We start from the raw sequence: 22,890 nt of genomic DNA, 5'->3' as shown, positions 1-22,890 counted from the left end.
ATCTTGGCATCATATCAGCAGGTCCCTAAAAATAAAACAACCACTCATATCTGGAAGTCTCTTGCACTGAACTGTGGAAACCTCCCTTACTACATTAGAGAGCTAATCAATTTCTTTCGCAAGTTTGAGGATGTGTGCTGCTCATTGATTTCTAAAAGGTTCCCTTGACACCTCCCTTGGTAATTACTGTGTCTTCAGCAAGCAGCCAGCTCTAGAGTTTGAATCCCCGGTGAAATATTCAATTGAGATGTTGCTGAAGAACAGCGAATAGGAAGCAAAACTTGGACACAGTGACAGAGTTTACTGGTTTGTTTTTAAACTTTCTATCTCACTAAACTTGTGAAGCAGCTGGTAGAGAGGCAGCCAAGTGCCTGCAAAAAGGAGGCTGGAGAACATACAACAAGTGCATCAGGAGCTGTCTTGCTGCTCATTTATGGTAATTTCTGATGCTGATTTAGTCAGCTATGAAGTGAAACACATCCATGTGCACCTTCCTATTGCTGCTTCCTAAAGCTTCTCAGAATAATTAACAAGTGTGATATTTTCTTTCAGCACAAACAGATCAAGATTAAACCATGTTGTGGGGGAGATAAGCTAAAGGTCACTGGGAAATTTCATAAGCTATAAATGCATTAGTATAATTAGCGCTCACTGGTACATCAAGGTGGGATCAGGAGTGTCAGGCTGGGTTCTATTTTTGACGAGAGTGATGTCTCATTACCCACTCCCCCAAGTAAAAGCCTACTTCTTATCATCCAAGCATCATCAGATTTATGCAGAGGGCTCCTGCTATGGGGAAATGTGTCAAGACGTTCACCTTGCTAGGAGGAAGATGGTGTTGCCCTGGCAGCAGCACTTGTAACAAATGTTTTTTGAGTGCCCGGAGACACATCACGGCCAGGCAAGGCATTCTGTCTCTTAGTTAAGCATGAGACCTTTCCACACTGAAGCCACTCCAGCTCCGGTCCTTCTGTGCTTTCAGAAGGATACCATGGACTTTTTCCCCCAGGCTAAAGCTGCGATATAGCGATGCCGTGCATTGTTAAATATCCACTGCAATTCATGCTGGGGAGCTGCATTTCATCAAGTGAAAAGAGAGATGTTTTATTTTCTTTAATTCTGTAATGGGCCTTACAGTCCTCAGAGACTGAAAAGTGCAGCAGAAAAACAAGAGTTCCTCACTAAAATGAGTGAAGTCTTAGACACCGACAAAAACAAACTGTCTGCATTTCTAAACCTAGTATTCAGCTTATCGAATAATAAAAAAGAAATGGTAATATCAAAACTGTGTCCACCTTCCTTTGAAATCCATAGGATCGCTGCTTCTTGAATTTTTCTTTATTCTTGTGGTGTCACACAGCAAGAGTGATAAAGATCTCAACAGCAAGCAGAGCACTGTCTTGCAGCATCTATGTAAGGAGTGAAGTAGTACATGACCACTGATTGTAAAACTTCAACCAGTATCTCGTTATACCGATTTGTACTGTGCTCCCATTAAAAGTAGCCGAGACCTGCTGAGTTGGTAGAGAAATGCCTAAGCCTACCAGGGATTTGGGGCAATGTCAAGACGCTCTACAGAAGAAGGAATCCAGGCGATGTTCCAAAAGGAATGTCCGTGCCAATCTATCCATATAATAAATCATGATATCCTGGTAGATAGGATCAGCTCCAAAACCAGTTTTTACTTCGCAGAAGAAACAAGCTCAAATCAAAGTGATATTTGAATTTAGAACTGCATTTCAGCAACATGAGGAAAAATAACAGTATCGAGTAAAGAGAAAAGGGAGGAAGGATTAGGGGGTAGGGGAGGCTTACTTGCTTTGCTACCTTACCCGAGCGGAGCTGCTTGATTCTCCCATTGCTAGTTGCAGTGTCGACAGGCAGGAAGTCCTTGAACCAGGAGATTTCAGGATCAGGGTTACCGCTGGCAGCACAGAGCATTGTGGCTGTGCGGGCCTTTTCCACCACCTTCAGCTGCGGGCCCATATCAATGGTTGGGAAGCCAGCTGGGAGATGGTCTTCTGCAAGAGAAAGAAAAAAAAAAAACACAAGGTTAAAGAGAAAGGTTCCAGCATAGAGATGGGATACGGTTGTAGGGACAGCAGTAACATGGTACAGCATCTGTGCCTCTGCTGGAAAACAGCATCCAGACTTCCCTACTGAGAAGGTTTTCAAGCCCTTAAAGCACATTAGGCTCTATAATGAGCATTCATTATACCAATAGAAGCTTCCACTAAATTTAACTCCGTTTAAATCAATTGCCTTGGGAAACGTCCATAATTTTCATTGATACGTAAGCTTCTTCTATTGTTGTTAATAATTCAGTAAAAGCAGGTATTTGCCTTTTTGTGGGAGGACCGAGTTGAAGATAACAGACAAACAAAACGCCAAATAGTTTGAGGCATCTTGAAAAACAACAGCTAAACAATAAAAACCCTTAGAATGGTCCAGAGAGGCCCATTTGCTCTTTTTTGACTAGGAACATTCTGTCACACTGGTAGGATAGATTGTAAATCTCTTCCTCATGCCCCCAGATCTGATTCAGAAGGCTTTTAGAAACTAATGAATGTAAAGCTAATGAGCCACACTCTGCTCATGAGCCGCCTTGCCAGGCTGTGCCGTGGCAAGCTCCTGGTGCATTTTCTGGGCTGCAGAGAGCAACGGAGGTGTGCGACAAATGGCCAGTGCACACTCTGGCATGTCTCACTGAAATACCATAAAACGAAGCACCACCAGAACTGCTGAAGCCGTTCATACAGCAGGCACAAAAATAGTTAATTGGGTTTGCTGCTGCAGAGCATGCTCAGGTAGGCTGGGTTGAATACATTAGGCAGCCTTCACTGATAAGCCAAGGCATGCTCCAACATCGTCATTCAATAGCAGCTGCAGAACAGAGCTCATTTACTCATTCTGTAGCAAGATGTACAGTACTCTGCTAAGCCTGAACTGCAATCAAAAGGACATGCTTTCACAGAAAAAAAAAAAGAACTTGAAGAACATTAAGAAGCTTTTAAAGCATCAGAAACTCAATTATTTTCAGTATGTTTCTTTCTCCCCCCCCCCCTCCCATTTTAAGGGAACTTAAGCAAACCATCTTCTCTGGCAAATCCAATTCTGCAAGGCTCCCAGCTCACTGCAGTGTTTAAACAAGCAAGATCTCAGCATTTTCCAAAGTCCTGGAGGAGTCTGAACTTGCTGCAGCCTGATTTTTCCTGTTATGTCACACATCTGGACCTGTATCCCCTAACTCTTGACAGGACAGTGCTAGCAACAGGCTACCTCAGGTACTTCCTTCTGCCTGTTCTGCCATACCTGCAGCACAAACACAGCCGTCGGTAGCTAATCTTAGATAATTCTTCCCTAAGATGATCTCAGGAGAATTCCCAAGACCCATGACTTGTTTGTACATCCAGACTGCAGCAGAAGGCAACATCTGCTGTAAACAAAACATTGCCCTGGAATGTTTTTTTGCTAGGTGGATAAGAGTGGCTATGAGACATCCACGGTTTTCTAAAGGAAAAAAGGGTTCCTGATGCTTATTAAGAGTACAAACCTTATTGTGTCTCCCAGGCCTCCCTAGAAGCTTCTCTCATCATGAGCAAACATAAAAGGAATATTTAAAAAATATATTTATTTATTTATTAAATGAAAGGTACCAGTGGAAACCAGGTCTTTTTTTAATTTGCTCTCCATTGATTTTCAAAGACGAAAGGTACATAGAGCTTAACTAGAATGACACCAGAGCTAGCATTCAATAACAAGCAACAGAAGCACTCAATACTGAGCAACCACAATGCATACTCCTGCATGGCTGAAAAGAAACAAAAGCAGGGCACACACAGATGTACAACACGGTATAGATAGAAAAGCAAAGGAAGATACATAAGAGAAGTGGAAAACGATGACATGCCCTTGGATCAAGGCCACGTTTGCCTAAAGTGCAGCACCTTGCTATTTATGATATTGGAGGCACAGATGTTTATTCTGGGAAGGCTGAAACCCTGACGTGATCTAATCTAATCACCACACTTAGTATTTGCAGTCTTTCCCGGTTTGTTTAAGATTTTACACAGAACACACTAAGCGAAGTATCACCTCGTTAACTTCGTCCAAAGTCTGTGTGGAGGCTTAGCAAAAGCTAAAAGTAAATCCGAAACCAGCACTTGTGCAAGAAATCTCTTCCCATCCACAATGATCCTTCTTCCACCGAAATGAGAGAGGGCAGAAAACCTTTCACAGGCACGCGACCCCCAGCAGGTTGCGACGAGCCACGAACCAGCAGAAGTGGTAGGAGCTAACCTTGACTTCACTGGGCGCAACAGGGAAATGCTGACTACAAAGACCCTGGAGCAAAGCTACCTCTGCCCTTCTAAGAATCCCAAACGAGGCCTGTCCTGGGCTCCACAGAGGAGCCCAGTGCCGGGTTCACCTGCTGCTAGCTCTGGGCTGCCCCCAGGGTCCTGCACCGGGCCTAGGCCGTGCTGTCCAGGCCTTGAACTCAAGGGGAGGACGAGCCCCTTGTCTGGAGGTGGCCTCCAGTGCCTGTGCTATCTGGAAGCGGGGACTTCAGCTGCTGCCCGAGCCCTCCTGGGTGTGGAGAAACCCTTTTGGGGTTGGCACAAGGCCATGCCTCATGTCAGCAGCGCTCCTGTGGAGACCAGGGGGCTCCGCTCCAGCCCGGCTGGGTGGCACTGGCTCACCGGGACAGCAAGGGATGTCTCCGCGTCCAACCACTACAGGCAACGATAGGAGTTCAGAGCTGTTCTTGCCTTGCCTTCCCCTCTGGCAAAAGTCTAATCTAGGTCTAATTAGGAGGCTCAGTCATGCCTCGGCTCCTTCCAGCCCTCGCTAGCTGTACTAACTTGTCCGCACACGGAGCTCATCAGTAATAGCTATCCTCCTGTTCGTGCCAATATGTGGATACTCTAATTCTAGAAAATGAGCTTGTCAGCACTTGGTTTTATTCAAGGACACTTAGTATGCTTTGAATACACATTAAAACAGGCTCCGGACTTACTTCCAAGTGCAAACTATCTAGACACCAGCTCTTTCTGGGATTCAGATACTGTCATGCGGTGTAGCTCAGGTAGGCCTTAGATTAGAGCAGCAAAATCCAGCCACAAGCAGGAGTTTTTCAGGCGCTGCAAGCTCTAATTCCCTCCTTGGAGAAAAGCAGTGAAAGCAGGAATGACAGAGAGGAAAACAAGAAGAGAAGAGAGGGAGACTGAGAAAGAGAAAGAAAGAAGTGGATTTTGCAACTGCAAACCGAAACGTGGAAAAGCCCCGGCCAGGCTGAGGTCTTGCTAGCAGCAGTCACCGAGGAGCCAGGAATGTCCCTCTGGCATCTAGCATGACAGCATGTGCCGAGGATATCTCATCCTGCTCACTTGACAGCTCGCCTTGCTAATCCCCTTTCCGAGGTGACAGAAATCTAACCCCCCTGCTCCTGCGGTTCTTTTGTGCCGCAGATTTCCCATCTTTAAGGGGGAAGCGAAAGTAAGGAGCCTTTCTTACAGCCCCGGACTGGAGCTGAGGCCTCCTTTACAGCTGCTGCAGTTACACAGCGAGCTCGTTCACAGGATCACCAGAAAAACACCTTTCTTGAGGCTGCTGCTGTCAGACACACAACCATTGGGGCGTCCTTATTTTCTACATCGCTCCAAGTATCAACTGAGGATAAGAACACCGAGGCAATTGCAACTTCTGTCTTTTGAGAAGCATGGATCAGCCCCAGCGTGGAGCGGTGTAACAGCTGCTTACCGAAAGGCCTGCAGAAGAGCCCATGGGGAGCACAGCTGTTGATGGCTGAATCCTGCAGGATTAGCCCCAGGGTCTTGCTCAAAACTTGTAATCTCTCACAGAAGTGAAAAACTGGAGGGCTGGATATCAGGTTCCTGCTGGCGCAAACCCCAGATGGCACCCAGTGGTCTTGCAGCCATGCAGCTGTGCTTTGCAGGTCATATCATGACTTGGCACCTGCAAAATCTTCCCCCTACCACTGTGAATTTCCTTTGTGTCAACATAATTCTCAGAAACAGTATTTTAGAGAAGACAGTGAAAACTGTAAACACATTTATGGGTGTTATTTGTCATATTCCTCTTCCTATAAAAGCCAGGCCTGCTTAGTATCATGAGTCCAATTGTTCGGACTGCTGAGGGAAAGGAAAAAAAAATGATATTCAATATAATTTGAAAATAGCAAGAAGTAGCTTTTTTATATGTTACAGCCCTAGCTATAAGGTTAAATCTCTTATAATCTATCAAAAACCATTGCCCCACTGGAAGGGGTGTTCTCAACTCATTTCTGGAGAGAGATTGGACCTTATCCACTCTCAGGGCTGAAAATAGCTTATCTAGCCCACTGGCTTCTGCCAGCATGCATCAGCTGAGGAACTTCAAGCCCAACATTGGTTTTAGGGTAGGAATGATTAAAACACAAAGCTGCTTTGTTTTCAGTTCTGCCAGCTATCTGAAGCCACACAGGAGTATGCAGTGCTCGGGACAAGGCAGGAAATGGATTGAGGGCAGAGGGAGATCTCTGATAAATGCATTTGACTGCAGTCAGCATTGCACAGGAGCAGAAGGCACATATTGAAAGCTATTTCACTTCTTCCCTACCGGCTCAGTGAGCTAGGCTGGGATCTCACCCAGTTAAAGCCACCAGCGCTGAAGCAATCCTGGTAAGAGGCAGAGGTCTGGAGCAATATAACGGGATGCTGGAGGGGTCTGCGGCGGTAACCCTTGCCTACTGGACTCCCATTTGATGGATCAACGGAATTATTCGACACATTTTACAAGCTTCCAAAGCTCCCTTTGAGGCACTGCAACACGTTAGCAAATGCTAAATTATCAGTGCAAGAAAGATAGCCTGGGTAGTCGGTGATATTAACTAATGAAAGATGCAAGCTAGGAAGATCGTAAGCACACCACAATCCAGGACATCTGTTTGCTGAATAAACAGCCCTAATTCCTTCAGCACAGGTTACACAGCACAGCTATTCAATTACCGCAAGACAATCAAAAGCACTCGAGCAATCCAGCGGCCCAGAAGAACGGCATCATTTTCCATGATAAGAAAACCCTGACACGGCGCTGCTCAGGTTCAACTGATGCTGCACAAAGAGCAGTTTATCAGCCATTTTGAGGCGACGCTCTCTTCCTGCATCCCTCCTTCTTACAAAAGCTCCCTGAGAGGCTCACCGACAACATTATCCAAATTTGTGGCCTCTGAAGGCTGCCTGGTGCCAGGCTGTGCCTGCACGGGGAGGAGGAAGGAGCGAGTGCGGCTGTGCGTGCTCGCTGCCGGAGCCAAGTCTCATGCAGGCTAATTAATGCCTCGTCGACATTGGCACCGCCTTGTAATTGCCTAAGGAAAAGGTGGGGCAGTGAAACCAACCTGTTTCAAAGGCAGCAAAGTATTAATTACTGGGTTAGCAAGTATAAAACAGTTTCAGGCAGGCAGAAAACACAAACAGTCATCTATTGATGACAAGGCTCTTAATGACAAATCTGCCAGCTTTATATGACATCACGCCAACGTGACACGCTGAAGCCGCCTGCTGAAAACGAGGAGAAGGGTGCAGATGAATGGGTGGGTGTGGAAATTAGCTCCAGAAGGACTTTTCTGTGTCACGGTGTAACCACATGAATTACTGCACAAGAGCTTACAGTAAACAAAGTATTTGCTATCTCTCAGAAAGATCACAGCAGCAGCAGCAACAAAACAGTTCACAAAAGAAAGAATCTGAGTCAGTCCAAAACAAAGAAAGTACTGTAAGGAAAATTCAAGAAAATACGAGACTAGACACGGCAGAAGAGGATAAACTGTCAGGCTGATGATTCTTGCCCCGGGGGCTGGCGGCGTGGGAGCTCGCTGGTCCTGCTCATCCTGGAGGTTATGAGCCCATAAAACACCCACTGGAGACAGGGCTAACCTTCAGCTGCCAGAAGGGTGCTGCTAACAACGTCCCTCTATGGCTGGATGGCTGTTACCTCTCGGGCAGGGCTGTCCTGACCTCCTGCGTGTCATGGAGGGGCGCAGGGTGGCTTTGCAGATGTGGGTGCTCCTGGGAGCGAGGCACGGCAGCGCCTCCTGACCGGCCCCACCGTGGTTTCAGGCCATGTCCCGGCACTGCTTCTCACCCTGCTCCCATGAATGTGGTGTTCGGGGAGTGCAGGGCCACGGCAGCGATGCCAGGGCTGGCACAAGCCCTCCGTTAGCCACACACTGGCCCCGAGCACTCTCTCCTGCCCGGGGCCTAGCCTTGGTTTGCCAGGCGTGAGAGGGGACCGCATCCCCACGGGATGAAACAAGTTGTTTCTCCCAGCCCTAAAGATGGTGTTACCACCCACCCAACCTTCCTGCCTGCCTCACGATTCCTCCCAGCCTGCCCCAAGGAAGCGGCTGGGACGAGAGGTGGTGCCACAGACGCACCGCCAGCCCTCCATTAGAGCACAGCCTCCTTCCCGCTGAGAAGCACCGCAGCACGCCGCTGCCAAAGCCCTCCTGGTACACCAGACGTAGCCACAAGCCAACCAGCAGCGGCCTAAAGGTTTTTCTATGGGGTAGCTAATCCAGTCTGGATTCAGGCCTGGACACAGAAAAGAGCCACAGCTGAAAGGCGCTGACGGAGGCACCCTCCAACACTGCATCCCCAGGCATGGCCCAAGGAAACGCGGGAGAAAGGTCCCTCGGGGGGGCACCCAGCCACTGCCACGGCCTTGCACTCCTCCGGCCTGGGGTTTTCAGAAACACTGCGACATCGGCTGCGATGGCCGGGTGCAGCCCCAGCTCCAGGCAGGGACAGGCAATTCCTCTCTCTTCTTCCCAGATAACGACTTGTGACCTGTGCTTCTCGGAGGGCAGCGGCAAGATGATTAACGGCTGCTGAAGCTGACTCAGAGCCGACCAGGAGTGAGCAGTCAGTCACACACTTCGGCAAATTAAAGGTTTGCACATACAACCCACTGTTTCAGCCCATAGTTTAGGGATCTTCCTAAGCTATGATAACATCTGCTCAGGATGTTTTAGCTGTGGAGTCTGCTGTCAGCTAGGAGACCTCAACCTATCCTCGAAGAAAGCAATTATTTACACCTTTATCAGCTTAGACTGCAACAGTGAGACAGTGTTTACGAAATCCCTACTGCCACATCGTCCTTCAGCCAGCCCTGGCCACCTCTCCTTGCTTTCCGTTCTGGCTTCCTTTCTGTGACAGCCACACATACAGTCTTAGTCCTAAACTCAATTTTTTTGCAAGACTTAGGCCTGGTATATAAAAAAAAGTGGAAAAAAATAATGAGAAGGAGGACTATAGTAGGAGCTTATCTGCCCTTGGCCTAAACGAGCTCCATACACAGGGCAGAGCCTGCCCAAGCTGACGGCAGAACCTTGTAGGCTGGTGGGAAGCGTGGCACAAAGCCCCTTGGGAGGTGGTGGCCACCCTAAAGCTCCTGCTCCAAATCCAAGCCCGGTATTATGCCACAGGTGTAGAGCAATGTCCATAGACAAGTCATCATAGACCAACCCATCAAAATGCAAAGAAACACCCAAACAAGTAGTTTTTCAAGAAAGACCAGAGAAACCAGACAATCGTGTTAACGAAGTACAAAAAATGGCTTAGGCTGTGAGGTGCTGAGAGCCATTTAAGGGTTCAAAGTATAGCACAGCAGAAACTACAGCAAGAAATGTCAAGAATGTGGGTGAGGAAGAGCTTACACACAAGTAAAACTGATCACCTCTGCAAAGTTCCCTGACTGAGCAAGTGCCCCTTCCTTAACCCTTGCTTGGGTAGAAATTTTGTTTATTCCTTCCCCACAAAAAAAAAAAAGAAGTATAATTTCAAATAGGTAAAAATAGAGTTTTGTGGGATAAGATTAGATTCTTTCAACAACTATTACTTACAAAAAAATAAATACAAACAAAACCTAAAACCAGCAGTTGGAAGCATGCCTTTAAAATGCTCACAAAAGTTCTTTAAGCACAATGAATTCAAAAAGGTTTTGCAGCCAGCTATTAAGACTCCACAGTAAAGGAACAGTAAAAGACACCCAAGCTGTGCTTTCAGGCAGGACCGTGCCATTTGTTAGCACCAACTGTTGAATAAAACTGCCCGTAGACTTATTTTCAAAGCATTGTTTCTTTTTAATACTTTATACCGAGAAATAGAGCCCAAGTACTGTCACTGCACGTTTCCTTGTGACAGAATATATAAACATACTCCCACTAAAACATACCCAAAACTTCAATCCTTTCAGAGAAAAGCTTGTAAATGGCTCTTTCTGGTGCTCTAAGTCATTTATGAATTCCCTGCATTTTCCATACCACTTCACCTGCACTGATGTGATATGTCATTAGCATAGAGATTTTCATTTTTAAGATGTGCAATCAATAATGCATTTCCATATGTCATTAAATACAACGTGTGGTTAAATTAATGGGGCATTTGACTTTTGATCCATTTATGTTTGGTTGCAGCTCAGTGCAGGAAAAAATGCATGAGAACTGAGTTAATCTGACAGCAGAGCTCTCCCACGCTTTCTAACACAGAGTTTCAGATTAATGTGAAGCATTCCTGCTGCCGCTCAGCTGGAATACTAAATCTGTTCATTTCCACTTCACAGGCCAGAATGCAAGATTTTCGGTCACTTAACTCCTACTGAAAGGGCCGGATCGTGCTAAAATCTCATTTCCATTTAGCTCCTGCAACCTGGCTGCATCGCCGCCAATCCAGTGGCTTCTTCTCTTCCGGGGGAGCATCGCAGCCTACCAAAGCGATGGCCAGCAAGTCTAAATGAAAAAACTTCAGGATCAGGGACAGGAAGAAGCTGTATGTTTTGATAAAATATCCTGCTGAAAATTGCTGATTTCCTAATAGTTGTTCCAACATGGGAAAGAGTTCCTACAAGAGAAAGCCTTTCCTTGCATTTAAACTACTGAAGAGGAAGGCATTCAGACAGCATGGTAGAGCAGCAATTGCTGACTTTTTAAGGATAATCGCTGTGATATTACTTGAAAGAGAAAAATAACCCCCTTTTGTCTGTCCTTCACCCTCCCCAAAACCCCCAGTCAGAAACTCCTGAGAACGTTTTAAATGTTCTGGAAATATTAGCTTGGAAATTGAAAGTTAAGTTTGTACTGGGGAGGAGCCAGAGAGTCATTAGAGAGCACACAAATATGCTCCAGTTCTGGGATTCACAAACTGCCGGGGCTTCAAAAGGACAACAAAGAATTCCCCCCCAAGACGAATGCCCTCCCGAAACACCTCTTTGCTCTCTGATCTTCAGGACTGAACTGCAACTTGAAGGCAACCTCCAAAGTCGCCCAGTTATGGGATGGAGTGGCTCTGTAATACCGTGAGAGTTGGAATCCCAAAGCCAGCAATCAAGGCGTGTGGGTGTGGGAAAGGAGGACAAGCACAGATTCTTACAAAAAGCAAGGCTCCTTTGCAGCAAAAGGGCTGGAAAGCACCAGCCCTGGTGCTCAACCGCCTATTTTGCTCCCCACCTTCCTGTATCGCCTCTTCCCCGACCCTGTGCCTTTTCTCCAGTGCCATCCTTTCCTCCCACTCTCAGTAAGTTCTCATGCACGTAGCTACATTTGCCATTTCCTTAGCTGTAGTGATCTGTGCGCTGAGCAAGTGCTCAGAAAATATATCAAAATGTTATTAATAAGTTAGCAAAACTAGTACACAGAACCAGCTCCAGCAAAGGCCAAGCCAGTAAAACACAAATGAAATTTCTAGTCTGAGGTTTCATTTCTTTAAAGAAGAAAGAGAAAATTACTTCAAGAAAATGTTCCTATCTTGAGATCAGGTACCTCGGTGAGTCTGAAAATTTCTCACGTATCTTTTCTCAGAGAAATTCTGTCTTCAAACGAAACAATAAACGTGAAGTTTCAGTGCATTTGTTCTGTTGCAGCCAACTCAGGCATAGAAAGTCTGCAGGCACAGAAATCGTTCCTAAAACGTAAGAAGGGCTTTAATCTAATCTGAACTCCAGACAGATCAGTGATATGGCAAATCACTGCTTTCTATTCAGAAGTTTTAAAATATTCTACCACATAAAACATCTTGAGATACTCGGTAAGTAACTTTATTTACGTGGTGGGGAAATGACTTCTTATAAAGGGGAAGAACACAACAAGACTTGACCAGAGTCAGGGAGAGAAATACTGCCTCACTGTGGGTTTTGTCTCTTCATGTAAGACACCACTTTCTAGAAGCTCCGTTAATTGCCCTGGCTCCAGCAGCACTTTAGATGGAGACTCCGGTTACCTTAACAGTCTTTCAGAGACCATATGAAGGAGAAAAGCCCTCAGCGAAAGACCGGCAGCACGCCCGTGATTGCGCGCCACCATAAATAAGACATTATTCCCAGACAAGTGGTGGTCTTAATGCTGGGATGATGTAATTGATCAGAGTGTAAGAGAGGACACACACTCCTTACCCAGAGAGCTAGAGTTACAGAGGTTCAGCATCCTATTTACTGCTTTGCCACAACACCCATCTTTTCTGAAAGATGCACCACAGAAGGAGCGGCTGACAAATTCAGCCAAGGCTTTAAACAAATCCCCAGTGCAAGCCCTCATGAATTAAAGAGTACGCAACAGATAAATGGAAAGCTGGCAGTGAAACCACATCAAGGCCAAGTGGATAAAAAAAAAATAGAAAGGCACCTCTTGGCTCCCGTGGTACGCATCTTAACATAAACCGCACACGGGAGATCAGCTACAATTCCTTTGCTTTTCAAGAAAAACACATTCCCTAACGTTAAATGTATTTGCTGTTAGGCAAAGGCCCAGTTTTACCAATGAGCACTAGAGAAACTGTGGCTTTGCCCCCTCTCCCTGGCAGGCGAGGAAGGCTGCAGAGCTTGGTGGCACGGGCCTCCTACTTCCCAGCTGGGCGGGATGGGTTGTCCTCGAAGCTGGTCCTTTCCCTTTCCCCAAAACATTACCAGGCACAGACCAAGAAAGCTGAACAGATACCTGGATTTGGCAAGCTTCAGCCTCACTGTGCTAAGAAATTAACTTAAGGAAAACTTTAAAAGGGTGTTTCCCTCTTGAAAATGCCGAATACTTGGCCTTCTTCTGAAGGCAAGCTGCGATTTTTCCGCTGCAGCTAATTCCACTTTTATTTAGGAAAATCTCTGCATCATCTCCACACCACTGGCTGGAAGAGCAGCCCCTACAGCAGCTGTTGAGGTTTCCTCTTCTTTTTTTTTTTAATGGGAAGTCACAGAGAAGGAAAAAAGGTAGGCAGTGGGGGCTTCCCAGGAGCTTCTCGTGCGCTAAAGCCAAGGTTCAGGACTAGCAGAACTGAGCACAGCTACTGGGGGATGCCACCCACACCCCCCCAGACAAGTTTTCTTTCGTTCCCGACTGACGGCAGACAGAATTCAACAGACAAGGGCTAAGCACAACAAGGCCGCAAGTCTCAGAAAACGATTACGGGGGAACTGAGTGCAGGAATTGGTTCGCCTCCCTTACTGCCAACCATCTCCCCTCCTGCCCCTTCTGTACGCAGGCAGCCAGAGGTGCTGCTGCCTGTCCCGTGTGGTGTTTCTGTGCCAGATCCACAGCCCGGCTTGCAGACGGAGCTGTCCCTATCGACTCCCTGGGAACTCAGGTGTTCCCACTGCACCACAGGGAACGTCCCTGTGCTCGCCGGCCTCGCTGCACGTACGTGGAGCAGTGCCACACGCTCACCCACGTTGCCAGCACGGAGGAGTTGCCCTCGGCGCGGCGCAGGCACGGTGCGTGCTTGGTGGCTGCTTCCACTGCCGCTGCCAGCTCAGGAAACCACCGCCTCTTTCTTTCACCGAGCTCAGGTCAGACCAGATTTTCCGGTAGAGATTACAACTGCACTATTTACATTCATACACCCAAGGGGAAGAGACCCCGGCTCTGCTGGGGCAGATGTCCCAGCAGGAAGTTCGGAGGCTAAAAAGCCCATTTTAAAGCCGCAGCAGCCTCCCCGACCTGCTCCACCACGGCCCAGGCGCTTTCGCTGCCCAGCCGAGCAGCTGACACGCCGAGCGCTCAGGGCAAGGCGTCGGGAGCGACAGCGCAAGGCCGTGGTTTGATTTACTGCCAGGCGAGCACTGGGTGCTGGCGGTGACCACGCGAGGAGAGGTCAGGCAGCGCCGTCCTCTATTTCGGCATGTCAGCGGCGGCTGCGCTAACGCGCTCCCAGATTAGACCGCCGGAGCTGGAGATGAGAGCATGCTTGGGTATAACTAATTGGAAATAGGCCCTGAATTCCTAATAACCAAAGTTATCGTCCCTGGGATTTATGCCAAATTAGAGACAATTAATTTTCCTCTCTTGATTATTACGCACCTTAATAGCTCTGTCCTTGAGTCAGTTCCATCCTTCATGCGCAGAGCTCTTCAGCTCAGTCTCTAAAATTTGATGTGCATGAAGAACGGTTAATAAGAAAGTTCTGAATCAAATCCGAGTTACCGTATCAAAATCTCTCATGTTTTACAACAGTGGAAAAAACAATTGGATTCAAAGCCTACTTCAGATCCTAGATTATAAAGGCATTTGCCGCATAGCCTCTGCACTCCAGTCTTTAGAGGCCTTAAACAATTCCACATTTCCCTTTAAAATGTTCTTTTAAAATATCACATGGCAGAATATACAGATAATCAGGATTGTTTTCATTAAATGATTTCAGTGAAGTTCACTGGCTTTATTTGATATACAAAAGACTATTTAACCTTCTCCCAAGGTACTCCCCTGATGTAATTACAAGCAGGAGATGAGGCACGGCTCTCCCAGCTGCAACCACTAACAGGAAAGAAAACTTTCTGCTAAGCAGAGGTCGCTGTACGTTTTTCCTAGAGGATGCAAGAGGCGGCTATCTCCTTGCAGATAGGAGTGCTGTGAAATCTGTGTTTCCCCAGCTCAGAGCATACAGGCCACTGCTGTCAGGACGATTCAGCTAGAGAAAGTAAGAACACGTGTGGTTAAAGTAACGTAACGGCTGGCACTCCTGTCCCAGGCATCCCTCACATGCGAAGTGAACAAGACTTCTCATCCCTTTCCAGAGAGGCAACAGCAAACCCTGCAGCAAGGCCCTGCTGAGGCCTGAAGACACGGCTGTGATCTTCAGGGCTTATGGGGAATCTGACCACAAGCTCGCTTGGGACACAAGAGCACACTTGCCAAGGACAGAAGGGGAACTGGCTGAAGCTCAGCTGCTCACTGTGCTGAGCTGACAACCACCACAAAATGCCAGGGGACACCCTGCACAGTGAGACCCTGGTGCTGGAGACAATCACGGGGGCCTCAGACTCCTTGGGAAAACGTTGCTCTTCCTTCCAGAGAGGGGCTTTTAAGAGCCATGACCTGCCTGAGGGAAGACAAAGTGGGGCCTGATCCTATCTGTGGAAAATCAATACAGCCCCAGTCTTCTCCAGACGGAGTGCAGCCTCCTCGTGACTGGCCCCGTGTCTCAGCAGCTGGAGAGGGATCTTGGGGTTTTCCCTAGGAGGCAGAAACAGCAGGGAAACCACAGACCCACACAAGCTGAGCCGCCTGCTCCTGAGGCTTACACACCACGGCCGGGGCTCTACAGCAGGCAGCAACCCGCTGTGCATTTCACATCCCCCCCACAGCAGATGATCTAGGAAGATCATTGAATTTTGCCACGTGAGAGCTGAAAATCCAGGTTTCGTACTGATGAGTCCTTGAGCTAAGGCTAACACGGCTCTCCAAAGCGGTTTACTCCCTAGTTCCTTCTTCTCTCTCTTTGCTGACATCCCTGACACGCTTGGTTTCCAACCGCCTAGAGACAGAAAGTGGCATCCTAAGCCAACGGAAATAGTGGAAGGAAAGTGTTTGGGAGATGCAAAACCTCTAAGATCACATGAAGCGGGTTGAGCAAGAAAGCATCCCCTCAACTTGTGGCTCACAAACAACCCCGGTGTGCTACAGAGCAGCAAATAAACACAGGTTCACCTTCCCACACATGCAAGCAGCAAGCAGAACATCAAAATAAATGAAGCAAGCAAAACCACAATTTCATTTGCTTGTGAGCAAATACTTTGAGACAACATGCAATGGATAGCCTACGTGTCTCTTCAGAGAGCCCTTGGATTAAAACACCTGAGAAGCCCTGGACTGGGGGGTATGGCCCCAGCAGCACGTGAAGCTGGGCTGCCACGAGCACAAGCTTTGTGCCCAGACCGTGACACGCTGAGAACAAAGGCAAAAGGTTGATTCTTCCCAGCAAACCACCTGCAAACAGAATAAACAGCATCATCTTACATTTACACTGAGAATAGAAATTAAATTAGCAAGTAGATTTTGATCATGAAGTGACCTTTAAAAATGATTGAGAGAAGAAAACATTAGCCACTGTTATTTCCTCTGACACACATCCCTCCTGAAGGCAGCTTTGTGTGCAAAATATTATTGCTAATTTTATTTTGCATTTTCAAGATGCTGTTAAGAATTTAAGATGACTCCTATGTTCTTACTTTTTCATAGATCGGCTTTGCTATCTTCTTTCTTCCTATAGGCACAAACTGGGAAAAGCCGCGTAGCTGGACTTAAAAGAACTGGACAATTTTATGATGTTTAATAAGGTTTGTAGCTATAAAAGCTAAAAACGGTTAAGGGTAATGAAATCTTACGCTCTGGCGCTTAAGGTACTCCCTTCTTCTTGTCCCACATGCTGAAGGGTGAACATCGTTCACGTGGGGATGAGAAGGAAGAGCACGGCTCCTTTCAGACACCCACAGGGGCTGGCTGCTGCCCAAGGGCAGAGCCGCGGCCAGGCAGACGACAGCAGACCGCTCTGCCCTGCCATCTCTTCTTGGTCAACTGTGCTCACGGCTGACTGCACCAGCACATGAACAAGTGCAGCATTTGTTGCACTAATCCTTATGAGTTTCCCCAACGAAAGTGGGCTTTGCTTTCCTCCTGGCTTAAACAGGGTTACGGAAAGATTGCCAAAAATGACACCTATTTTATGGCTTCAGCAACCACATGGTCCTTCGCCACTCTCGTCATATCTTGCTGCTTTCTCACTCACGTAAAACTGCAGAGATCACGCAGAATTCATGTCTGCATTGTGACAAGCTCTTTTAAAAGTCCATACCTTCTGGAATCTGTTTTGACCTCGCATTCAGACAGACACAGTGCCATGTGCCACTCCATCCTGCACACGTTCCCTTGTGCCTGCATCAACACAAGGCTCCTGGCTGCCAATGTTTTTTCTCGGCATGCCAGGCTGATTTGCCTAAAGCCCAAGTCAGGGCAGACTCACACTTCCAAAATTTGGTAACCTCTTATGGTAGCTTTTTTTTTTTTTTTTTTAAATACAGTGCCACATTGTAATCACTGAACGGTGGCCCACAGACCATCTGTCAGTATCATCTTCTAAGACATTTAATCACTGCAAAGGTTTCCAACATCGGTTGGAAGGCCCTTGGCTACTTACTCTTGTGCCTTTCGTATCTGGTATTTTAAGTAGCTGAAACTGCACTAACTTCTGTGTCACAAGGGACGCTGCAAAGTGCGAGGCGGCAGGCGGGTTGTACAGATGATCCAGCGCTCCTTTGTGAAGCTGAGAACATCACAGTGCAGAGGATCGGAAGCTCCAGCAGTTTTTCCACTTCTAATACAACCACTTTCAATTCTCACTTGGCTGCACTTTTATTCCACTGCCTAAATGCATCCAGCCCAAACCTCTTCCCTCCATTGGCCCTGTGCCTCTTTCCACAATCCGGTTTTGCTGGGAACGGAGGCCACTCTGTTTGCCTGCCTGTCCTCGGGAGCATGCTCCTGCTTTCAGAAACTCTCCTGCTCCGAAGGACGGCATTACATCTGGCTTTGCCTCTTTCCCACCCATCTTTCTAGTGCACTTGTCCACTCACATAACCCACCTACATCAAATACCAGTGGTAGCACTTACGGTAGGAAAACAAAACATGCTGTCCAGTCCCAACCACCTGACCCTAGAAGTCAGTATTCCTACAATGAGCCGTCCTGTTACCATCTATACCTTACGTCAACAAAAGAAAAAGTCTGAAATCTCAGGTATAACCGCTAGCTGAACCAGTGGGAAACACAAAGCTCCCACAGCTGTGCGCAAGAGGGGTCTCCTCAGGTATAAGCATGCGGGGAGAAATTTATTGCAGGTAAAGGCTTGGGGGTGTCTGGCCACAGAGCGTGTCCTCCTCACTGCTCGCGGGGGCCAGGCCCGTCCCCGGGCATCTCTCAGTCACCGTGAAAAACCGTGCTCATCCTAGGGTGAAGTGGGGAGATGGTGAACGCTGCTCCGAGTGTTTTGGGCAGGCTGCAACAGGCTGCGGCTCCTGTGGGACAGGTCTGTCAGCACGGCCTGCCCCGCCTGGGCTGCCCGCAGGCCCATATGAACAGGACCAGGCCCTGCGTGCCCTGCGGCTGGGGTCGGACAGAGCCGAGCAGCCACTGCACGCCACAAGCAGGGGGCTGCCGGCACCTCGTCCTGTGTGGGTCTGTGCTGGGTTTGCTGGTGGGCCGAGCGACGGGCACCATGTGCCCGGCTGCCCCGCGGGGTGAGCCCCGTCCCCCTCGCAAGGCGCCCGCTGCAGTCCTGCCCGCCGCCGCTGTGCGAGGAGCCGCTCGTGAACTCGCCCATTTGCAAGCCGCGTGCAGCGCGAGGCATCGCTGCAAACTCGTAATTAAATTCATTACTCCATACAATTTTAAGCCATTCTTCAAATAATTACAGTAATTTGATAAGCAGAAATCACATAAACCTGCTGCAGTTTTATCTCTCCCATTTGCTGTCTGAAGGAAAATGTGCGAGTAATTAGTCAGATGATAACAGTCCGGGTTATGCAAGCAAAACAAAATTAATATGATCCTTACTCCAAAAAGAAAAAAGAGACCAATGACACCCTAGGCAGTGCGGGGCAGGAGCAAGGGAGCAGCAGGGACCCGAGGGAGCAGGAGGAAGGCGCCGCCATGCTGGCCATGGAGGTGGGATGCTGTGGAGCCGGCGGCCTGCCCTGCTGCTGCGCGGCTCCCCGGGGAAAGTCACGTCAGTAACCTTGGTAACTGGGAGGCCCGGAGGAGGCAGGGGAGGCGAAGGCCTCCTGCAATATGCACGGGACCATGACAGAACATTCATTAGCGCTCTAATGCCAGGAGGAGAGGCAGCCCGGGCGGCCGCGCCGCTGCTCACCTTGTTTATGAGGTTCCTGACCTTTCCTGCTCTGAGGCGGGGAGAGCCGGCGCGCTGCGGCGCTGGGGGAAGGAGCGATGGAAAATTCATGCCCGTTGGCTTCTCCTGAGAGCTTGTGCTTGCAGATCGAGAACCGGGGAGCTAATGGCATGCCATGACCCTGGTGAGCCCTGGCTGTCCTTGGGGCTCAGCCTCCCCTCCAGCGCCCAGAGCTGAGGCGAGTGGGCAAGGGGCCCACCGCCATGCGGAACAAGGGCTGTGCCAGCACCCTGCTCTGCAGAGAGGGTGAACGGAGACAAAAAGAGCTGGAACTGAAGGCTGTGGGCAGGTCGTGGTCAGCACAAGTCTCAGTGCCTTGTGTCCTGCTCCGTTCACGTGGCTGAGCTGGCCCCTCGGCTGCCAACGCAGGCCCAGAGCTGGCCCAAGTCCCCTCCAGACAGCTACAGAATCGCTGCACCTGGCCAGAACCAGGGGGTGACTGAAGAGTTAATCAACCCAACAGGGCCAGGGATGAGCTTTGCTAGAGATAAGGAAACTTGGAGCACGCGAAGGTGAAATAGAAACGTGGCCCTGCAGCGAGATCAATAGAGAGGAGAAGGCCAGGGCTGTGGTTGCTCCGGTGCTCGGATTAAGAGCTTCATCGGGTTGCTGCAATCAGATCTGATGACACCTCCGATGGAACAAAGGGAGGCTCCAGGCCCTCATTTCACAGAGGAGCGAACAAGGAGTCATCAATTTCCTGAAAGTGACTTTATGCCTCGTTAAGACCTATCTAAATTATATACAAGATGACTTCCAAGTAATGGAAAAATGAATCTGCAGAGTCTTTTTTTTTTTTTTTCCCTTTCTTTCCTTAAGGATGTGTCTCCAACCAGCCTAAAACCAAACACTTGTTTCAGGGAGAAAAATTCCCATTGCTACAGGCAGATATTTCAAAACCAGCACTTCAGTTTTAAATGCAGCTGCACCTTTCACGCTCTTCTTCCCCTAGAGCTTGGAGTACCCTGGCCAAGAAAAGCGATTCAAGTCCCAAGCACCAAACATAATAAGCAGTTTACGAACTCAGGCAAGATTAGCTTTAAATACCACACTTTCCAGAAGAATCAATCTCTACGTGGCAACTCTACAGCTATTTGTGTTTTTTTTTTTAAAAATCATAAAGCGAAAGAAATTTCACATCCTTAATTCAGAAATAAAAAACAAATCAGTTTGCTGAGTAAGCAAGTTCAACGCAACATAAAAAGGGGAGGAACAGCAGTGTAATACACCAGGAAAAAAACAACACAACAGGTTCTTTTAGCACCGTTTGCCAGCCGCTAACACCAGAGTCAATTCTGAGTGCCTGAAAGGAGAACTTATGGCAGAGGCCGCACCTCCTTCTACGATGTGGCCACGGCCACCCTGTCACCGGCCCGACGGCTCCGCGGGCGCTGGCGCAGCGCGGCTCTGCCCTCCTCCCCTGGAGCAGCACGTCGCACAAGCGACAGGCCTCGTCTCGTCACTGTGAGGCTGAGATAAAACTGGGGCATGTCATCTTTCAGGGGGGATTAAGAAATGGTAGGAAGTCTTCCCTCAGTCTGCAGGAGAAGCTGCATTGTTAGCGCACGTGTGCAGAAAAGGGAGTTTTGGCTCGTACCCCACGGTACTGTCTGTGCAGTGCCTGCCCGCCACGCGAGGACACCGGGACACGGAGCCTCATCTCCCCTCCAGCCTCGCGCGCCGGCGGTGTCAGGGTTCTGCTGACACAGCAAAACCCGCAGCAAACTCGGCTGCTTCAGCTGTGGGCTTCCGCCACAGCCCGGGATCAATATGAGCACATCAGGTGGCAGGAAGCGACCGCTGCCATTTCAGCTGCTTTAACCAGGTCTGATGGCACGTCCCTGCCAGAACGCAGCTCGAAGGCCCAGCCCGGTGACGGCAGCGAGTCCCCACGCTGCTGCAGCCTGGCGGGGTGCAGCCTTGCTGCCGTGGCTGCTGCCGGGCTGGCTGGGCAGCTGGCAGAGCGCTGCAAGCCTGCGGCGCTCCAGACATTTGTCACAATTATTGGGGATTTACGAGGACAGGGATCCTGTCAGTTGTCTGTAATTTCACTCCGAACGATACCCTCTCCGTAGGAGGTAGTCTGTGAATTAAGCTAGCCTGGAGGGAGGAAAGGAGATGTCCCCACTGAATGTCTCTTTGATGGACACGTCACCTAAACAAGCTCTCCTGCGCAGAAGCAGCTCGCTGGGGGCCTCGGAGCGAGAGGCAGCGTTGGCAAAGCCCAGGCCAGCAGCACATCTCCCGGCGCTGCCACCAGACGGCTGCTGCCCGCTGCAGACAGAGCCCAGCCGCTGCGAGCTGGCCGCTGCCCCATCCTGGCTGTGCTGGAGCTGCGTGCTGGTACTGAAAACAAAAAGCGGGAGGCTCCGCGTTAGCCGACTGCCTCCGTGCAGGATCGGCAGCTGCAGCGACAAGAAACACTTGCACACACTGAGCCAGAGACAGCAACACCCCCAAAAACCTCGCACAGAACACTTTAAAGGGTAGGGAGGGATACCATGCAGTAACAGACACATTTAATGGAGATGCTACCTGCAGCTGTCCCTTGTATACACACACAAAAATCACACTGCCCTCCCTGCTTCAGTTTGCCTAAGACCCGTTTTGTACTACAGCAACACAGCGAGAGCTTTGCTCCCTTTGCTAATTACAAAGCCTTAGCGCTCTGGAATGATACCTGATTGCAGGCAACGATTTTTGCTAATGGAACAGTTCATCTTTTCCGTACCTGAAACTCCACGAGAAGGAAGTACTCCAGGGGGGAGTACATTATGTAGTCGAAGGCATGCTATGCACCTCTTTATATCAAACTATAATCCTAAGGCTTCACAGTTCGCACGGTTCCACTTATTGTACTACAGAGGCACTTTTCACACTAACAGAAAGGTTGTGCAATTCATTTCATAATAATAAAAAAATCTTTTTAAATGGGAGTTTTTAACAATTGCACTGGATTTTCTAGCATTCCTGTCGTACTGCACCACGGTAATTCTTTCTGCAGAATCGTACCGCTACTGCTGCTCTCTGGATCATTAAACTTCTGTCTCTTAGAGCAACCAATTCTCGCTAATCCATGTTTAACTTTTCATAGACGGTTATACAAAGTCTTCCACCAATTACTTCCTCCCCCGATCCCACTACCTGTTTCCAGGTACGTTTTCAACAGTTCTGAGCATCAGGAGGATGCCAGCATCACTGTAACCTATGAGACATCCATCTGGGGACCTTCATTTTGACACTGAGAGCAGAACCAAATTCCACGAGCTGTATTTCAGTGGTATGCATCTACCCGGGAAGACTGGCCAGTGACTGCGCATTTATGACTCCAACTAACTGCAAGTGGAAGAACCACCTTGTGCAGGGCATGGACTCGGGAGAAATTCTGAAGGGAATCAGAAGCCAAATAAATACGTGTTTGAGATAGCAGAGAGAAGGTTGTAAACTCTTGCAGCTTTCCAAGAAAACTCTCAAAGCATTCTAGTTGGATTCTCCGTTTATTAATCTGTACGAGAGCAGTTCTTAGAGCCTGGCTGGCTGTATTTCTAAATATTCAGGACAATCCTTTATTTGAAGCTGAAGGAGCTCCAGAGGATCCCTGGCAGACAGAGCTTATAAACTGCAGCAGGGACACCGAGAAAGCTCTCAGAGCGCGTGGCGCAGGGGAAGG

General features: G+C 48.6%; 1 protein-coding gene across 8 annotated transcripts in view; it reads right to left on the bottom strand.

Annotated features, from left to right (window-relative positions):
* The window catches only part of PTPRF (protein tyrosine phosphatase receptor type F), a 371,253-nt gene that overhangs the window by 99,458 nt on the left and 248,905 nt on the right, over nt 1–22,890 (bottom strand). For all 8 annotated transcript variants that reach the window (XM_083845518.1, XM_083845516.1, XM_083845515.1 and 5 more), the window contains one exon: nt 1,833–2,021. In XM_083845518.1, coding sequence (XP_083701644.1) covers nt 1,833–2,021 — 189 coding nt within the window. The remainder of the gene's footprint in view (nt 1–1,832; nt 2,022–22,890) is intronic.

This window comes from Anser anser (genome assembly GCF_964211835.1).
Source record: "Anser anser genome assembly, chromosome: 8".
In the NCBI taxonomy this organism is placed as follows: domain Eukaryota; kingdom Metazoa; phylum Chordata; class Aves; order Anseriformes; family Anatidae; genus Anser; species Anser anser.
This window is presented reverse-complemented; position numbering and strand designations above follow the sequence as displayed.